At 56.9% G+C, this 18,932-nt stretch overlaps 1 protein-coding gene across 12 annotated transcripts in view; it reads left to right on the plus strand.

The window, feature by feature from the left end:
• The first annotated feature begins 1,071 nt into the window (after nt 1-1,071).
• The window catches only part of C5H11ORF9 (chromosome 5 open reading frame, human C11orf9), a 38,897-nt gene continuing 21,036 nt past the window's right edge, over nt 1,072-18,932 (plus strand). For 5 of the 12 annotated variants that reach the window (XR_005860179.2, XM_040701454.2, XM_040701458.2 and 2 more), the window contains exons 1-4: nt 5,127-5,472; nt 14,041-14,128; nt 14,526-14,861; nt 17,465-17,526. Coding sequence is in view for 11 of the 12 variants with exons in the window: in XM_040701454.2 (XP_040557388.1) it covers nt 5,379-5,472; nt 14,041-14,128; nt 14,526-14,861; nt 17,465-17,526 (580 nt within the window). In the remaining variant the exon portion in view is untranslated. Of the gene's footprint in view, nt 1,250-4,644; nt 4,679-5,082; nt 5,473-14,040; nt 14,129-14,525; nt 14,862-17,464; nt 17,527-18,932 lie in introns of those variants that run through there. The other 7 variants (XM_040701455.2, XM_040701460.2, XM_040701456.1 and 4 more) reach the window with 6 other exon arrangements.

The raw sequence follows: 18,932 nt of genomic DNA on the forward strand, positions 1-18,932 counted from the left end.
TTCTGTGATCTTGAAGGACCCTGCCAACCCTCTCATTCTGTGATCTTTAAGGACCCTTCCAACCCAACCATTCTGTGATCTTTAAAGACCCTTCCAACCCAACCATTCTGTGGTCTTAGAGGACCCTTCCAACCCAACCGTTCTGTGATCTTTAAGGACTCTCCCAACCCAACCATTCCATGCTTCTATGATCTTTAAGGACCTTTCCAACCCCACCACTCTGTAATCTTTGAGGTCCCTTTTATGAGGTTCAGGAGCAGACTGGGGATGAGAGCAGCCGTCCCCCCACCCAGTGACTTGGGATGATGTTCTTTGAGTCCAATGGGGTCGTTTGTTGGGGGCCAGGAGCCTCGATTCCGTGCTCTGTCCCCCGCTGTGGGCCTTGGGCTCCACACTGAATGCAAATTACCCCAAAGCAAACATTTTGCTTCCTTCCCACGCAGCCGTGTACCCAAAGCTTGGGGGGGGCGCGTGAGGAACAAGGGCTGCGGGGCAGCAGAGAATAACAATTGTCCGAAGGGAAAGAGGGAAGGGAGGAGGAGGAGGGAGGGGGGGGAAAAAAGGGCTGTTGAGCTCTTTCTTTCCATCCCTGAAATAATAGACCCATTACTGTCCCCAAACCTCAGCCCCCCTCCCCTCCGCCGAGAAGAATTGGTCACTGCACAGCTGTGCGAGCGAGAAAAATATATTTATATATATCAGAGAAGCTGCCCTTCTGAATGGGTGCGCGGGGCTGGACAAAACCTCATTGTGCGCTTTATCTGCCCCGCACAGAATGGCCCCACAGTCTCGGGCTGGCATGGGCTCGCCTTTTGGTGAACTGCGCTCGGATCACTGTGACTTCATTTAGACGCTGTCCCGTTACGAGGGGGCGGGAGGGGGGGGAAAGCGAGAAAACACCGCCGACCCGCAGAACGCCACCGACCCGACCCGACCCGACCCGACCCCATCCGGGCCGCCTCGGAGCCGCGGGCCGCCGCGGGGAGCGGGGCCGCCCCGCTGCGCTGCCCGGCGCGGCCGGCAGGGGGCGCCGTGCGGGGCGGGGCGGGCCGGGGGCGGAGCGGGGCAGCCGTCGGCGGAGGCCGATGGGCAGCGGGCGGCCGCGCTCGGCGCCGGCAGCGGCTCTGGGCCCCGCGCGGAGCGGCCCCGGGGGCTGTCCGTCCCCCTGCGGGCTCGGCCGTTAGCCCGGTGCATGGCACAGCTATGGAGGTGGTGGACGAGACGGAGGCTCTGCAGCGCTTCTTCGAAGGTACGGCGGGCGGCGGGCAGACCTTCGCGGATCGCGGGCTTCTGCAGCGGTGCGGACTGCGGGCGGCTGCTGTGCGGCTGAGGGAGCCGGCAGGGCCGGGAGCCGGCAGGGCAGAGAGCCGGCAGGGCAGAGAGCCGGCAGGGCAGAGAGCCGGGACCGCCGTGCCCTCCGGCTGCTCCACGCCGCCCCCTCGGAGCGCCCCGGGCCGTCAGGCTGTGCTTCGGGATCCCAGCGGACCAAACTCCTCCGCCCTGCCCCGTGGGCTCCGCGGCCCCTCGCTGTCGGAGGTGCCCCCGGGACAGCGGCCCCTTCTTTCTGCCTGTGGCGGTGGGATTTCTGTCTCTCCCGGAGCTCTGTACCTCAGGATGGAGGCTTTCCGTCCGTCTCTTGGGTCGTTTGGTGACCCTCCTTGAGCAGGAAGGCTGGGCGAGGTGGTCGGGAGCTGCCTGCCAGCCTCAGCCCTTCTGGGACTCTTCTCTTTCTCTTTTCTGCTTCCGTTTTCCCCTCTTTCTCTCACTGCTTTACCCCTTTCCTCCTTCCTTCCCTTTGCCTTCCCCTTTCGTCCTTCCTTCCCTCTCCCTCTCCTTCCTTTCCCTTTCCCGTTCTTCCCTCCTTCCCTTTCCTCCTTCCTTCCCCTTCCTCCTTCCTTCCCTTCCTTTCCTTCTTCTTTCCCTTTCCTCTTCCCTTCTCTTTCCTTTCCCTTTCCTCTTTCCTTCCCTTCTCTTTCCCTTTCCTCCTTCCTTCCCTTTCCTTTCCCTCTCCTCCTTCTTTCCCTCTCCTCCTTCTTTCCCTCTCCTTTCCCTTTCCTCCTTCCTTCCGTTTCCTTTCTTCTCCCTCTCCTCCTTCCTTCCCTCTCCCCATTTTTCTTCCCTTCTCTTTCGGCCTTTTCCCTTCTTTCCTTATTACTTCCCACCTCTCTCTCTCCCCATCTCCCTTTTGACCTAAAAACATCTCGTCCACGTGAAAACAGAGCGAAGAAAGCCAGGGCTGAAGGATGTTTCTCCATCTCTGCCCTTTGCTTCCTTTGAAGAACGCTGAGCAGAGCTTTTTGCGGAGCCCAAAGCGGCCGTTTGTCTCCCTTGGTCAACTGCATCCCTTTGTTAAGGAGCTTCTGTTATAACACAGCGTTGGGGAGGAGAGGTTTGAACGCAAAAGTGGAGCCCATCCCATTTGCTCTTTTGGAGGTGACAGGCCTGTAGATGCCTGATTTTCCCTGGAATCTGCATGAACTGAAGGGTTAATGGCTTCTGGGTGTTTAATGTAATGCTGGTCTGCTGGAGTCCAGTAATTTATGGGGATAAAGTGGAACCATTTCGTCGTTCCTCTCTAACAACCTCTTTAAAAGGTATCCGTGCTTTCCCTTCCCACGTCTCACTCTCAAGGCATTTCTCCCCCCGCTGAAATAAGGAGGGAATTCCCTTCCGTTGGCTTGGAGCGGCTTTGCACGGGATCCGAGCTGGCATCCAGCATTTCAGCATCATCCCCTGGAATGTGGTCGCCTGCTCTGTGAGATCTGAGGCTCGGAGGAGGATGGCAGTGCGGAAGGCACAGGGCTTTGCTCCGGGCTGAGAAAGGGCTGGGGCACAGCATGGCCGGGATGGAGGGCTGTGAGGTAGGGAGGAGAGCGCGCAGGATGCTGGGGCTTCTGGCAGCAGAGCTAAAGGAGCTTGCTTTGGTCTTCCCATAGCATTGGGAGTGTTTGCCTGGAGCATTTGTATTTTGTATCAAAGGAAAAGGAGGGAGTTGAAAGCTCCTGACCCTTGGCTGGCATCCTGCTAGAAACCTTACCTTCCTCCCTGCCTACCGCTCGCGTAAGGGAAAGAGTTACGACAGAGCTCAGCTATTTGGGATCCCTCTCTCTCCCAGCTAATTTATGAGATAAGAGGCTGTTAAAGAATGTATGGTGGGAAGGATGTGCAGAGCCGGGCTGGAGGGGCAGGGGAAGGGGAAGGGGGTGGATTGGCCATGGGGATTGGGCAAGGAGTGCCCAGAAGAGCGGTGAGCACTGAAAGCTTGGAGGATTTGGGGGTTTGGAAAGGTGGTGGTTGGTTAAATAGGGTTAAATGCAAGTTTTCATTGTGAGACCCGTGTGTCTGTGCAGGGGCTGTGCTTGCTGCTGGGGTCACGGGAGCCTCCGAGCTGGGGGGGAGCCCCCCGTTTGCCAGCAAGGCAGCGAGCGCATTGGTGTTAGTGAAGGGTTTTGGCCACAGGTGTGCTCACAGGTGTGCCTTAGTGGTACTGCCTACTTTTTTGGTGAGATCTATTGCGTATTTTGGAGCACTTCCCATATGTCAATAGGAAATGCCACCCTATGAGAGGAGATGTGGGTCACTGCTCTGCTTTCCTGCTTAGGAGGAAATTCTTAACTATGAGAGCAGTGAGGCTCTGGCACAGGATGCCCAGGGAAGCTGTGGGTGCCCCATCCCTGGAGGTGCCCAAAGCCAGGCTGGATGGGGCCCCTGGGCAACCTGAGCTGCTGGGGGGCAGCCAGACGCGGTTCTATGGCTCTGTGATCTTTAAGGACCCTTCCAACCCAACCATTCTGTGGCTCCGTGGACTTTAAGGACCCTTCCAACCCAACCATTCTGTGGCTCCGTGGTCTTTAAGGACCCTTCCAACCCAACCGTTCTATGGCTCCGTGATCTTTAAGGACCCTTCCAACCCAACCGTTCTATGGCTCCGTGATCTTTAAGGACCCTTCCAACCCAACCATTCTATGGCTCCGTGGTCTTTAAGGACCCTTCCAACCCAACCATTCTATGGCTCTGTGATCTTTAAGGACCCTTCCAACCCAACCGTTCTATGGCTCTGTGGTCTTTAAGGACCCTTCCAACCCAACCATTCCGTGCTTCTACAATCTTTAATGACCTTTCCGACCCAACCATTCTGTGACTGTATGATTTTTTTGGCACTTGGTCTTGAGGTAGCAATGCAACTACGCAGGGTCAGAGTGTCTGTGCTTCTGGGTGTTTAATGGTCCCAGCTTGTGCATGACCTGAGTGCATCCCTGGCAGTAGGCTTTGCAGTGCATCGCTGTGGTGCTCCACATGGGGCCACGGCTTGGGGCAGAGGTGGCCTTGCAGTGTCACCATGTCTGTGGGGTGGGCTGGTGCAGCGGGGAAGGAAAGAGGCTTTGTGTGGGGCTCTTTGCTGAGCAGAGTGAGCCCGTGACAGAGTCGTCCCGGGGAACCTGGTACAGCACAAACACATGACCATCCCTCCTGGTAATCCCCTCGCAGACCCAAATCCCAGAGTGTAGCAGCTGTGTACTCCCTGGCCCTCCCACTCTTCCCCAGAGGAACAGAAAAACTGGCAATCGGCAGCCCTGCAAGCTGGACAAGCAGCAAAATGACAGAGGGCGAGAGCAGGGACGCGGCGGGGGTTTGATGTCCGCTCTCACCATGCTCAGGATGCACTGGATCCGAGCAGGTAACAGTGCAGGTCCCTCTCCATCTTCCCACAGCTCAGCTTCCCCTCCTCACTGCCCTTTCTTTCTCTTTCTTTCTGAGCCCATTGCCAGCTCTGGGGATCATTCCTTGGTGGAGGGAGTTGCTCCATCCAGGAGTAGCAGGAGGAGGTCCAGGAGCCTTCAGCTGGAGCGCTCATCCTTGCCCTCGTAACCATGCTGGTTCTTCTCTGCGTCCTGCCCTCTTTCCTCAGCTTCCCCCAAACCTTCGTTCTCCTGGGTGGTGAAAGGACGGGGGAAGTGGGGACAGAGTAAGCCACCTGTAGGAGGGTGGATCTCTAAGGACATCTGATAAGGGGTGGCTTGTGATTCAGAGCCACGTGCGCCCATGGAGGCTGTGTCGGGGATGGCAAGAGGTACTTTGCCCATGCTCAGATTGATGTTGGTGTCTGGGGACCCGATGCCCATGCAGGGACCAGCCATGAGGCAGGAAAAGGTGCCGTGGAGCTTTGGGGAGATGTGACCGGGCTGCTGGTGACTCAGAGATCCTGCTGACACAAGGGCTGCTGCCTGCAACGGGTATCGGAAAGAGATGCTGGCCCAGAGGGGGCCCTGCTGGGGTGGGATGGAGGATCCAGCTGGGCCAAAGAAGTGCTGCTGTTGTTGTGATGTGTCCCTTCCTGTGAGGGCAGGCAGCTGTGGTGCTGACCCCATCGTGCCTGGATGTGGTACAGTGATCCCAAAGGCTGGCTGAGGCCAGGAGCCTCGTGGAAGGCGTTTCTGTGTCTGGGGCGCACGCAAGTGCAAGAAGGCAGCGGTGAGTGGCTTGGGTCTTCTGGAGAGCAGATGGGAAGGTGGGAGTTGTCACGTGGCCCTGGGGACTTGTTGATGTGAGTAGAGTCTGTGGCTGTGGATCCTGGCCGGGAGGTTGAACTGTGTTCCCCCAGAGACACAGAGCAGGACTTGGTGCTGGGCTTGTGCTTGGGAATCACTTGCCGATGCGTGGGCCTTCTGGAGAGGTCCACGGGGCTGAGGAGCCCAGAGGACAAAGCTTTTGTCCCCAGCCTGCGCCGCCAGCTTCTCCAAAAGCCACCAACTGCCTGTCCATGGTTTTGGGTAGCAGGGCCAAGGGCTGCTTTGGCTTCTTCATAGGATTCAAGGCTTCATGCAAGGTAAGGAAGCAAAGCAGGGTTTGTCACCTGGAAGTACTCTCTTGGAAGAGCAAAGCTCTCCAGTATATGCCAAGTGGTGAAAGTCTCCATTGAGCAAAGCATCCATGGTGAGTGCTGCAGGGAGCTGGGCATTGCCCTGAGGCACGCATGGGTGTATGAGGCAGGTCCCTGCAGTGCATCCCTGCCTGGCACTGTCGCGGCAAGGCTTGTTGGAAGCCCCTTGTCTCCCTGCAGCTGTGCTGCTGGTTGGGACTTGGACTTTGTGCTCTCTGATAAGAACCCCAGTGAGCTAAAGGTGCCTGAGGAATGATTAACCAGCGTGTGCGTCGCCAGAGGACGGGGGAGCAGCTGGAGGCACAAACAGGAACGGGCTGGTGGCTTTTGGGATGGAGCTGGCCAGATGCCTCTTCCAGGCTCCAGCTCATAGGGCAGCATCCTTCAGTAGAGAGAACCTACAGCGTGACCTTCTGGGGTTTTCCAGGCTGATCCCAGAGCTGTGGACAGGAGGAGATGAGGCCATCAGATACAGGGGGAGGTGCAGAGCGCAGGGGAGGGAATAGGGGTGCTCTTAGAGGCTGGATGGCTTTGGGCACCACACTTGGCTACCCGTTGGCTCCCACATCAGGCTTCATGGGTACGCCCTCCTCCTGCTCCTTATCTTGCTGAACTTTGTTTTGATGCCAGTAGGTTGTGTTTCCGTAGCCTCTCTGGACTTAGCCTGTGTTCACCTCTCCATTCTTCCCACTCTTTCTCCTTCCTCATCCCCATTGCTCTATCGAGTCATCTTCCACTGCTCTCATTACTCCTATGCCACTGTCTAGCTGTTGGTGCCTCCGATTTTTGTGAGAGGGTAATGAAAGCAACTCAGTTAGAATGTGTGCCGGATGACACTTATTAATGAACAGCTCTCATTTATGACTTTCAGTCCGTTGTGCTGATTACAGCTATCTGCTGGAAGTCCAAACCAACAGGAAACCAAACAGTTTATCAGTCAGCCCGATCTTGGCTTATCTCTTCTGTTATGACAAGTAACGGTTATGGACATTGATACAATAAAGCACTAAAAAGCACAGCTTTGACTTTATTGGAAATGGAACACCTGCTTAAAGCAAAGCAGAAGCTTCAAAGGGGCACTGTAAGGGCCATCAAGCCATTGCACAGTTGGCTGCTTGCTGATAATCTGATCGATGCTCACCTCTGCAGAAGGACAGAAGCAGCCCCTTCCATGTTGAGGTCCCATCTGGATCAAACCCTGAGGTCGGTGAGGAGCTCTGGGTGGGCATAGGGAGGGTCTGTCCGTCTGCCTTCCCTCCTGTTTCAGTTCGGCCTTTGGAAGGGGTGCTGGCACAGAGAGCTGGACGGGGGTGAGTTTTTACGTGCATCGTAGTGGAAAACATAGAACAGATGAATGGTGGTTCAAAACTTCTTTCATTGTTGGTGTTGTGGGGTTGAAGGGACCCGAGGCACAGCAATGTGAGGACCTGCAGAACGGGGAACACCAGGGCAGGAGCTTTCCTTAACTCATCCAAGGCACAAATAAGTAGGTGATGGTACCACTGGGCTGTCCAGAACCTGCGGTGTCTCATCATGCGGGCTCCGCTTTTTGCTAGCAGAAATCCAGCCTATCATATGCAGACTGGAATGCTTTCAGTTAGCTCTTGTAGGGGAGCAGTAGCGAGGTTTTATTGGGCTTTTTTACTTGAACCACATGAGCTTTAAGAGTGCAGGGTCCTGGGGGTGGGCTCTGCCTGAAGCCAACCCTAGGCTTGGAAGGGGTACTGAATGGATACCAAGTGGAGATGGCTGTGGGTTTTCCATAGGTGTGGAAGCCCTGGGATGGAGGCGGTGGCACCTTGGACAGCAGTGCTCCCTTTGCAGCTAGTGGAGGCAGAGAGACGAAGCCAGCTCCCCGTCCCTAGACAGCTTGTGGTTGTTGGAGTTGCAGAAATGTCTGCTTTGGGTGAATTCAGCCAACAGAGCTTCACTGGGAGGGCTGATGAGCTACAGTGGGGATAAGGAAACAGGGGAAGAAGTTTCTAACTAGGTCATTCAACGTTAAGGGAAATGTACTGGGTGGTCACAGGAGGCAGATAACGTCGGGTTGATGGCAGTCAGCATTGGAGGAGTTGTGGCTTCAGGCTGGGCTTTGAGGAGAGCAGCAGGGCTGAGCGTTGCCTCCCAAATGGGAGTGCTGGAGTGCACAGCGAGCTGAGAGCAAGTGGCCTTGTGCTGGCTTGGACAGAAGGCTCTCAGAGGGGCTTCATCATTGATCTAATCGCTCACAATTCCTGTTGCTTCCTTGCTTCCTGCTCTTCCCTCGTAACAACTGTTTGTCACAGCACTGGCAGGAGGCTGTGTAGTTTGCTGCATTCCCTGGCAGGAGCTGGAGCTGCGAGTGAGCCTGCTTCTGGTTGGATTGGAAGGGTCCTTAAAGATCGTAGAGCCATGGAACGGTTGCATTGGAAGGGTCCTTAAAGATCGTAGAATCACAGCATGGTTGATGTGGAAGGGTTCTTAAAGATCATAGAACCACAGAATGGTTGGGTTGGAAAGGTCCTTAAAGATCACAGAACCACACAATGGTTGGGTTGGAAGGGACCTCAAAGCCCTCCCAGCCCCATTTCCTGCCATGTGTTGGTTGTTCCCTACTAGCTGAGGCTGCCCAGGACACCATCCAGCCTGGCCTTGGGCATCTCCAGAGATGGGGCACCCACAGCTTCTCTGGTTAGCCTGCACCAGGGCCTCCCCAGTCTCTGGGTAAAGAATTTCCTCCTAAATCTCCCCTCTTTTTGTTTAAAACTGTTCCTCCTTTGCTGCTTTGACGTGAGACCCGGAGCACACAGCCAGCCTGCAGGGGGGACGGGATCCAAGCAGCACGTTCGGTATCTGATCTGTATTGTCTGGGAACTGTTTGCTAAATCCCTGGTGCAGGAGCTATGTTCCAGTGCAGGAGACAGCTCACGGCTGGTCAGAATGAGCAAACAACGGGTTTTATTATGCATCTCCATACCCTTCGCTGCTAAAGAGAGCTCAAAGCAGGACGCATCAGCTCACGAGCCAACCCTGAACCAACGCCAAGCATCGATGACCCGACACTCCCGTTTGCAAGAGATTGATATTGGGTGCTCAGAAATAGTGATGGCCCTCCCCGGGCCCTGGAAAATGTCCCATCTAGATAAATAGCTCAGCCTTCGTGTGCTCGGCCTCTTCTGGAGGCTGTCCAGGCTGGACAGGAGGGACCTTGTTGCCTCCCAACGAGAAGGGAGGAACAAGATGCCCGATCTGGACGTAGTGTTCCAGGCGCTGCTTGGCTGCCTGTAGGTCTGTGTTCTGTTGCTGTCTGATCGTTAAGCCTCATGCCTAAGGATTGCTTTGCACGAGGCTGGCGCGCATCTCCGAGCTCCGTGTGTGCACAGTGGCCCTGCAGCCTCTCTGGGAGCCACAAGGCCCCAGCACCAGCGGCCCTGCAGCAAGTTCAGCGTCGCTGTGGTCGCCATGGGGGTGCTCAGTGAAGGCTGGAAGCCTCTCCCTGCTGCCTTATTCCCAGACACTGAGCTCACAGAGAGACCTTCTCCTCTCCTGCCATCCCCACCGCCACCCTCAGTCCAGGCAGGGAGATACAGGCATTATCTCGTGGCTCTGCCGTTCCCCAAACAAACAGGGCAATGTGCCCCCCTGGGCGGGCACCTTGGACCCCACCAAATGGCGACGCTTGTGTGGGTGCTGCTGTTTCTGCCATCTTAGTGCATGAATGGACAAGCAGGGCATTGATGGCAGCGGGGACACACACAAACGCTCCACTGTGTCCCCTCTCACACCTTCCCCCCCTCCTCCTCGGCCCCGATGCCCAAAGGACAATGGCTCTATCCACGCTGATGTTCACAGCTGGCAAGGGCGGAGGAGAGGCTGAGACCAGGGTGGGCAGTCGGAAGGAGAAGGGACCCAGGGCTCTGGGGGGGCAATGGCTCGGGGAGGAAGGGGCGAGGGGAGACAGGAGCTGGGGACGTGTGGGTCGGGCAGGGAGAGGGAAGGAGGAGAAGGTGGACAGGCCAGAAGAAGAGAAGAGGGCCTGGGGTGGTTTGGGAGGAGGATGGAGGTGTGGGGATGCTGCTGACTCTGGGTGTTGGGCTGGAGGATGGCAATGGTTTGGTTGCAGTGCGTCATGAGTGGCACTGGCGTGGAGTTTTGCTGTTGGGTGAGCCCAGTTGGTGCTCCGAGGACCTTCTGGCCGCTGAGGACTCTGCAGCTCATCCTACAGTACCAGGATCTGAGGTCTTGGTTAAACCCCACCTCTCCCGTACCAGTGGGGATGCAAGAGCTGCTCCGTGGCTTCAGGAGGGTGGGTGATGTCCTTGGAAGTGCGGTGGCCATACTTCTGCATTGACTGCAACAGTCCCACCTTTGTGGTGGTGAGGGGCACGTGATGTGTGTGTGAGCAAGAAAGGTGTCTTAATGCACCTTGAAACCCCTTGGTGAGAGCACGCAGGAGGGAGTAACCCCACGTAGGTCAGCTCCATCAGCGTTGGATCCTGAAGTTACGGAGCTGCTGGGTTGGCACCATTGGTTTCTCCCTTTGGCAGCCGTGCAGACCCCAGCAGGCCGTCCTGAAGAGGGGCTGAAGAGGATCAACAGAGGGGCTCACCCCACAGCTCGAGGCAGGGCCTCGCTCTGGGGTGGTCCCAAAAGTGCTCTGGGGTGGACGGGGGAGAGGTCTGTCTTGGCGTCCCACTCGGGTTACAGGAGCCACTTCTGCCAGGAGGGACTGCTTATCGTTACAGTCAGGTAATAAAGAGCATTAATTAAGGAGGAATGCTGGGCTGGGATCTGAGGGGAGGCGGGGGCTGCGGGGTCGCATTCCCCCCTGCCAGAGGGGCTGCGTTCCCCCTTTGCACCCACAGGGTTGGGACAGTTGAGCAAAGGGGAGGTCGTCCCGCTGCGCCTTCAGCATCCTGCAGTCCCCAGGGCTCTGAGCAGCGACAGGACTGCCGTGTCCTCTCACCCTCCCTGCGTCCCATCCCGAGGCATGGCCGGCTGCCGTTCCCAGCTGGGGAGCAGCGATCCCAAACCCTCAGCTCCTGAGCTTAGATGGTGTTTGGTTAGCATGCTGTGGCCTGGATTCCTCGTGCTCGCAGCCCGGCCAGCAGCCAATCCTCCAGGGCAGAAGGATAAACACAGGAGGAAGCCGAAAGGGATGCAGAACCCTCGTGGCCCTGGGAATGTGCCGATGTGGCAATGGGCTGCCAGTTGTGCAACCTATGGGTGCCACATGGCTGCGTGGCTCCTGGGGGCTTCTGCCACGTCCTCCCTGCTTGGCGGTGGCTTTGTCAGCAGGGTGCTCAGGAGGAGCAGGCAGGCTTCCAGCACCATCGCAGGTCCCTTGCCCGGAGCCCTCGGAATGGGGACCAGGTAGGGCCAAGATGTCAGAGGGATGCCCCCATCCGCGCTGCCACGAGGCGGATGCTCACTGTGGCTCTTTGTTCATCTCCACTGCAGTGCTGCTTTTGGAGCAGAGTGCTTCGTTTGTCATTCAAACCACCACCCCCTAAAATGGGTCTCTGAAGCCAGGCTCAAAAATTCGGCCTCTGGTGCGTAGCTGTGGGGGTGCAGCACGCATCCATGCGTGGCTTGGCACAACCTCGTCTCTTCTTCCTCCCCACTGGGGTTCCCCAGCCTGTGGAGATGGTTGACCTCGTCATCTCCAGGTTCCCACATCTGGTTCTCGTTAGTGGATCCCAGGATGAAGTTCCTCCTCTCTCCCCCTTCCTCCCACCCCCAGGTGACCCAGGCAGGATTATAGGTGATTAGAAGACAGGCAACAGAGCAAGAATTGGGGGGGAGGGACTGTTATAAATAGAAATACCATAAACTTATCAGCCTATCACTCGAGGTAGATTCTGGGTTTAATCTCTTAGACCTGTAAATATGATGTCTTGCAGGGGCCAGACGCCTTTAACTCTTTCGGTGCCCATCTCTGATGGGAAACGGGCTGCGGTGGAGCACCTGGAAAGGGCACAGGGGTTGATATCACCAGGAGAGCTGTGCCAGCAGCCCTGCGCCGCCGGAGCAAGGCAGCAAGCAGCTCCGCTTGGATGGCGGTCGTGTTTGGAGGTTTGGGGAAGGCAGAGAAAACAAGTCCAAACATTGGGATTCCTGACATTCTCGCACATATGGGGCCTCCGAGCTGCTCGTGAGGAGGGTGCTGTGGGTTTGGCGTCTGCTTCTCGTGGCAGAGTTTGCCTTCAGGGCCTCCTCGGGGCTGTTGTGAGGAGGGGGCTAAAGGGTGAGGCAGGGCGAAGGGTGCTGGCAGGTTTGGGAGCTCCTTTGTGGCAGCACCAGCTGAAGGAGGGGTGAAGTGGAAGGTTGTTTGACCCAAGGAGCCCCTCCATTGAGGTCAGTGTGCCTCTTGGGGCTGAGGGGACACCAGAGAGGGGAGACAGGTGGCAAAAGCTCCAGCGCCATGTGGGTGTCGAGCTGCCCAGCGTGGCTTCCTGCTCCCTCCTAATCCCACGTCGGAAGGGGAGGGAACGTTATTAGTGTCGTTCGGAGCTCGTGACTCAGTGTGGAGAAGCATTAACTTTTAATTAATCACCTAAGCTGGCTTTCGGTAAGAGCCCGGCATGCATGGGAGCCACGGGCTCCCGTGGGACGTTCCCTGTCCCCATGTCCTCAAGCTGAGGACAGCCCTTCGTGTTCAGTGGGCAGCCCCTTCCCATTGCGCGTGCGCAGCTGGACCCACAGCCTTGTGCCATTACTGAGGCAGCACAGCTGACGCAGCTCTTGCATCACATTTCTTATCACAGCCCACGCCTGGGTCTCTGCTGAGCGCTCCCAAAGGTGACTTTTAAGAGAAGGCAGCAGAAAAACAGGAGAGCCCTGCAGTGCTGCTGTCTCTGGAGGGCTTCCTGTCCTTTCTGGGTAGGTCCTGGGCTCCCCTTCCACTGTGGAGAAGCTGCTGGGGTTCGGAGATGGGAGGGAAACCTATTGGGGTCAGGTATCTTGAGGCTTTTTCCTGGGCGCACTCAATCGCTTGTGGAAAGGCAGTAAAATTGGTCAAGTGCCTTTTTGGTATCATGGAATCATTAAGATTGAGAAAAGCTCGAAGTCCAGCCCCGACCTCCCTCACCGTGCCCACTGACCACGTCCCTCAGTGCTGCATCTCCACGTTCACTGAACGCCTCTGGGGGCAGGGAGTCCTCCACCCCCTTGCCAGTGCAGCACCACTCTTTTGAAAACGTAGGTCCCCAGCCCAGAACTTGGGATGGAGACGTGTCTTCCAATAGCTTCTGTGGCCAGTGCTTGCCAGGCTCCTCGTGTGGTTTGTAGCTCAGTCTTGTTGGCCAACAGTGGGGTGGTGGAGAGAGTGCAGAAGAGGTGCCTTGATTGTGAAGGGCATCACTGGGGATGGGTGGGGGACACAGACACCCGTGGTGAGCTCTTCCAGCCAAGCATGGCTTGCAGCAGGACAACGACAGTCAGAGCCACGTCACCTCCTCCTGCCCACGGTGCCCCGAGGGCTGGATGTCCTCCTGGGATCAGATCCCCAGGATCATTCCCCCTCGTTACCAAGGGAGAGATTCCCCTGTCCATGCACATACCTTGGCAGAATTCCTGGCTGGATTTATTCCTGCCAATTTGCTTGTCTTACTATGAAAGGGATTTGCAGAGGAGAGCGCTGCAATTGGCCGGGTGTGGGCCAGAACCCCCCGTACGGGGTTTTTTGTGGTTCATTGGTTGACCTTTCCCCAGCACACAGGCTGTGGGGGGTGAGGGCCGGCCCCATGAGCTTTGAGCCTCTTGGGAAGGGCCTTCTTCCTTATCGGGGCCGGGTCTCCTCTTCCACTTTCTTGGCAGTGTCTTTGGCACCGAGGGCTGGCAGCGACCCCAGAGAGCTGCAGACTCCCACTCGAGAGAGACAGATAAAGAAAGCACTTTCTGTCAACAAAACCCAGCCCAGCTTCTCCAAGGCAGGAGAGGGGAGGAGGAGGCCTCGGCAGAAGGCAGAGGGAAACCCGCTGCTCGCCCGGCCTCGGCGCTGTCTGGTTTTGCACTGGGATGCAGATGGCTATGGCCCAGTGGTCCTTCTCAAAACGCGGGATCTGCTGGTCTTCTCGCATTGGTTTTGGCTCTGCAAAGGTCTTTGGTGGTGGTTCTGCTCTACAACGCCTTTGCCTTTCATGTCCTTCTCACGGCTTCCGCCTCCTCTCCCCTCGCAGGCCACGACATTAATGGAGCTCTGGAGCCATCTAACATCGACACCAGCATCCTGGAGGAGTACATCAGCAAGGAGGACTCACCAGATATGTAAGTGGTTCCCTTGCTCCACAGCAGGAACAGTGCTTGTTGTTGTTTTCTGTGGAGAAGCTCTGCAACGCGAGGAATCTTGAAATCACTGTGCCCTGTATGCACCACTGTCCCTCTTAGAGTCCTCCCCTATAGGAGGTCGGTTTCCCGGGCACTTCTGGCCTTGACATCCCTACAGGTGGATTTTTCACCCTTTGGGGTTGCGTCATTCCCACTGATCCAAGTGACCGAGCTGTGCACTCCTGCTGGTGCCACCACAATGCTGGCTGTCTCACTCCTCCTCCGGGTGTCCCAGGGCACCTTAGTGGCTCCATCCCCGTCGCTGAAGGGCTGGGTAGCGGGTGGAAAGTGCCGCCTACCTGTCTTGCAGCTGAGGTTATCGCCTTCTCTCTCTCAGCTGTTTCCCTGACATCTCTGCTTCATCTGGCTGTGCACACCCCCAGCCCTCCAGCTCAGCCACCGTCAACGCGCCTCTTCCCAGTTCCGTCGGCAGTGCTGGGCATGTGAACAACCCTGCTTCCAGTGGTTCCCTCCACCTTCCTCCCCCGGGCAGCCAGATCCCGATCCGTCACGGTCCTCTCCTGGCCAACCCTTGCGGACCCAGCTATGGTGCTCACCTCAACTGCAATAACAACAATGGCATGGCGGTGCCCAAGGGCTACCTCGGTGGCCACTGCCTAAACAACATGGTCCCTCCAATCAAATCGGAGCCCAAGGCCTCCTACGCACCTGGGTAAGTGGGGCTGGGGTGGCAGGACAAGGGCACGAGGCGAGACCGGCAGTCCTCCAGGCCGGTGGGGCCTGGAGGGTAGAGGTGGCTCGTCCCATGGTGCCGTAACCACCGGCCGTGTCAGCCAACGTTAAGCCCTGCCTTCACAGGGAGGTGCTTTGTCGTGAGTGTTCTGAAACGCTGTTCAGTTTTGGTCTTGTCTGTGTGTGGTGAGTTGGAGAGGATCGGTGGCACCCCACGCGGGTACAGGGAGACGGGTGACAGATGCACATCTCCCAGGTGTGTGACGGGACGTGGCGTCATCCTTTTCAAGAAGATGCAGAATAAGCCTGAATAAGACAAAACTTTCTTTCCAGGATGTTCCCTTGGCAGTCCCAGGGGAAGATGTTAGCTAAGCTGGGCAAAAAAACACATTTCCCTTGGCCTGATGTCTTAGATACTGAAGAGAAGAAAGATGTGGTGTTATACGCTGGGCATGCTGGAGTTATACCCCTTTGTAACTGGCTCTGGATGCAGCCCCAGCGAAGGGGAAGATGGTAATCCAGTCTTAGTATTGCTGATGGACTCAACTGGACAACTGGGAGGAGGAATGATGAGGGGGACGGCGCTGGTGGGCTGGGAGGGCACGGCAACGCGGCAGCCTTGACAGGCAGCACCACGCGGAGAGCACAGCTGAGCTGTGTGCCTTCTGCAGCAGATGATGGACGGAAGGGACGCGGAGGCCGGGAGGACCCCAGAGCTGCTGCTCGTCTCTACAAAGCCCTCTCTGGCTTTTCTCCCTCTGCTTTGTGCCCTCTAGTGTTGCCAGCAAGTACGGCGTGGTGCTTCCCATGCTCGCAGTCCACCAGCTGCAAGGAATAATCGGATCTGTAATGTAGCTCCACTGGGATGGCTTTGGCTCGGATGAACTGGGAAAGATCTTTCAGGATGTGACAACCGAAATAAAATCTGCCCTTATCTTATTCCCAGATTAGGGAGTCGCAGTGGAGCAGTGTGTCTTAGGGGAAGCCATGCCCAAAAGCAGGGCGGGATGCCTTCTTTCTGTGTGCCTCTGGCCTTCTCCAGGGTGTGAGAAGTCATGGGTAGGATCATAGCTCTCTTCCGTTCGTAAACCAGGTCTAATTGCCTGTCTGCTGGCTTCGTCACCTTGACTTGCAGGAGGACAGCAAACCCGTCATGGAGGCATCGGGAACTGCTGTGGCTGAGGGAAGAGCTCATGTCATCCTTTGGGGCTGTCACGGAGCTGATGGAGGCATTTGCCTGGGAATGTGTGCTGCTTTGTCTGTGGTGGATCCTTGGCCTGGGATGTGGCTTCGTGACTGGACTCCACTGGGACCTGGTGGTCACTGCACATGGTGGAAGCAGGGTTCATAAGCAAGTGCTTGCTGCTGGAGATGGAGGCCTTGGCTGGGTGAAATGAACAAGGTCCGCTTTGCTGGCAGCACTTCTTCAGCATCCCGGAAGGACTCATCCCGTGGCAGTAAGCTTCTCCTGGAGAAGCAGCCTCCGTGTCGAACGCCCACAAACCCTATCCATGAGCAGGGTGTGCCTGCACGACCTCCCTGCGTAGCGCCCATCTTTCTGCTCCGGTTGTCCTCGAATTGTCCCTGGTCATTTTGTTATAGCAGGAGCAGGCTCTGCAGAATGCTGTGCTGCTGGAGTGTGGTGGGGATTGCCAAGGCAGCGGATACAAGCGGGCAGACAAGATACCTCCCTCCCTGGATATCCCACTGCCAGTGATCTGCGCAGGGGTAGTGCACACTGCAAGCACTTTCTCTAGAGCCACCCTGCCCAGCCCTGCTGCAGCTTTGGCTTGCAGTGCCCGTGGCTCAGTCTAGCTGGCAGCAGAGCCTCGACTCACTCCATGCATGTATTCTCCTGCAAGATACTATTAGAGAAGAGCCAGAATCTGAGATGAGCAAATCGTTCTCCTGTGCACCAGGACGGTGGAAGATTTACCCCGGCCTGAAGGTCTGTCTGGTGAGGAGGGGCTGGGAGAAAGAGAAGGAAGCGTTGGTTCCAGTGGATTTCCAAGGCGGGGTTTTGGGAATGGCTGAAGAGCCCAGCTTCCAGTAAGGAAGGAAGAAAAGGTGACACCCTCTCTGTGGTCGCTGTCCCCGAGCCCTGGCTGTGCAGCTGAGTGTCCAGTTCAGTTGCGTTTTGCAGTTAGGACCGAATCTTGCCATTGGAGATTGGAGCAGAGGCAGAGTGATACAGCTGGCAGCTGTGGTGGTGCTCAGGTCCGTGCAGGTCGCACAGCAGAGTGCAGCCCGTGGGCTTCCCAGGTTGTGCTTTCAGCTCCCCCCAGAGCCCCCCGTTTCTCCATGGTGAAGCACAAAGGTCTTTGGGGAACGGATGTCTTTCTGCTCAACTTCAAGCTGCTGAGCTGATGGGAAAGCCTCATGGGCAGGTCTGCAAAACACCTCTCCCTGCTGCCAGAAGTGTGGGCTGTGGGGAATGGTGGGAGCAGTGCAGTCCCCGTGTGGTCACTGGAGGCACTCAGGGTGATGGGCTTCTGGTGGGACACCGCTTTGCTCCGGGTAGACCAGTTGATCCCGTGGCTGGAAGCTGCTTTACAGTGACCTTCCCTTCTGTTTTCTCTGCAGCACTTTACCCGACTCTCCCCCTGACTCTGGTTCAGAAGCCTACTCCCCTCAGCAGGTGACTGGTAAGTGCTTTAAGGGGGGGGGGGGGGAAATATATATATAATAAGGAAAACCCCAAACCCGACATCCTCCCCCTCTGTGTTCCATGAAAGTGGTTGGCTCTGCAGTCTTTATCAGACGGGAGAAAACAGGCGGCTGCAATACGTGGGGAGATTATCAGTTAGTAAATATCCCTGGACTTTCGCCTATTGTTCTCCTGCTGGTCTTTGCAAGGGGGGGAGAGCGAGCAAGAGAAGGGAACGGGAGGGAAGGAGAGATGTGAACCCACTCACACGGGGAGCGATCGGCAGCGTGGCTCGGCCCCGGGAGGGTGGGATGTGGCACCTGGAGCCTCCCTGTCCTGCCCTGTGCCCCGTGTGAGCCAAAGGCAAGGAGAACGTGCCTGAAATGGAACCCGGTTCGGGGAGACCAAGATGAGCCTTCCGTTCAGCAGTAAGTTCCTTCCGTGCCTTCCCCTCCCCTCTGAGCTGGGGCTCCCCCTGCGAAGGGTGAGACAGAGCCCGTCCCCTCCCACGGCCACTGCCAGCCCCCCGGCTCCCTGCTGGGCAGCCAGCATCGTGGTGACCTTCCCTGTGCTTTGCTGGGAGAAACCCCTCGGTGAGGAGGGGAGGTTGTGCTGGGCTCCCTCCCCCCCTCGCCAGCAGCACCCTCTTCCCCCCAAGCTCCAGCCATTCCTCACTGGGAGCAGCACTTACTCTTTTCTTTTTCTTTTTTTTTTTTTTTTTTCCTTGATGGAAGAGGTCAAGAGTTCTGTTTATCTTGCTAAAAAAAAAAAAAATCCCTGGAATTCCTCCTGCCCCTTCCTTAAATATAACAAAGAGGCCGAGTTGCTCACCGAGGGGAGAGCTGCTCCAACGCGCTTCCAGCACTCTGCCCAGGGAGGAGAGGAGGCAGCAGGGAGCTCTGCAGGGCCCCACGTGCAGCACACGCACTGGAGATGTTGAGAAAACCCATTCCTCGCAGTGCTCTGCAGGGCAGGGCAGGGGGCTGCTCTGCGAGCCCCGAAGCAGCCCCGAGTCTGTCCGTGCTCGTTGTCCAAGGGTGCCTGGGGAGCTTGCGGTTGCCTTCAGCTCCTCATTTGATCACTCCGTGTATTCACTTGGACTGTAGAAGGGTGTGATTGTGCCAGAGAAGCACGCCCCGGGTGGAAAGCTTCTCTCCCCACTGTTCATTTTGGGATGCGGAGAGGATGGAGAAGCTGGTGGAGAGGATCAGTGCAATTCACCAGACTCCGGTCTTTGCTTCCCACCCACGTGGCATACGGCCCATGCCCGTTTGTTTCTACAAAACATAAAAATAAGCTGCTGAAATGGTGCCAACGTTGGCTCATCCTTGAGGTCCCTTCCAACCCGAGCCGTGCTGTGGCTCTGTGATTTCCTGCTCCATCTGAGAGGGGGCTCGCTCGAGT

Source organism: Gallus gallus, chromosome 5 (genome assembly GCF_016699485.2).
Source record: "Gallus gallus isolate bGalGal1 chromosome 5, bGalGal1.mat.broiler.GRCg7b, whole genome shotgun sequence".
Taxonomy (NCBI): Eukaryota; Metazoa; Chordata; class Aves; order Galliformes; family Phasianidae; genus Gallus; species Gallus gallus.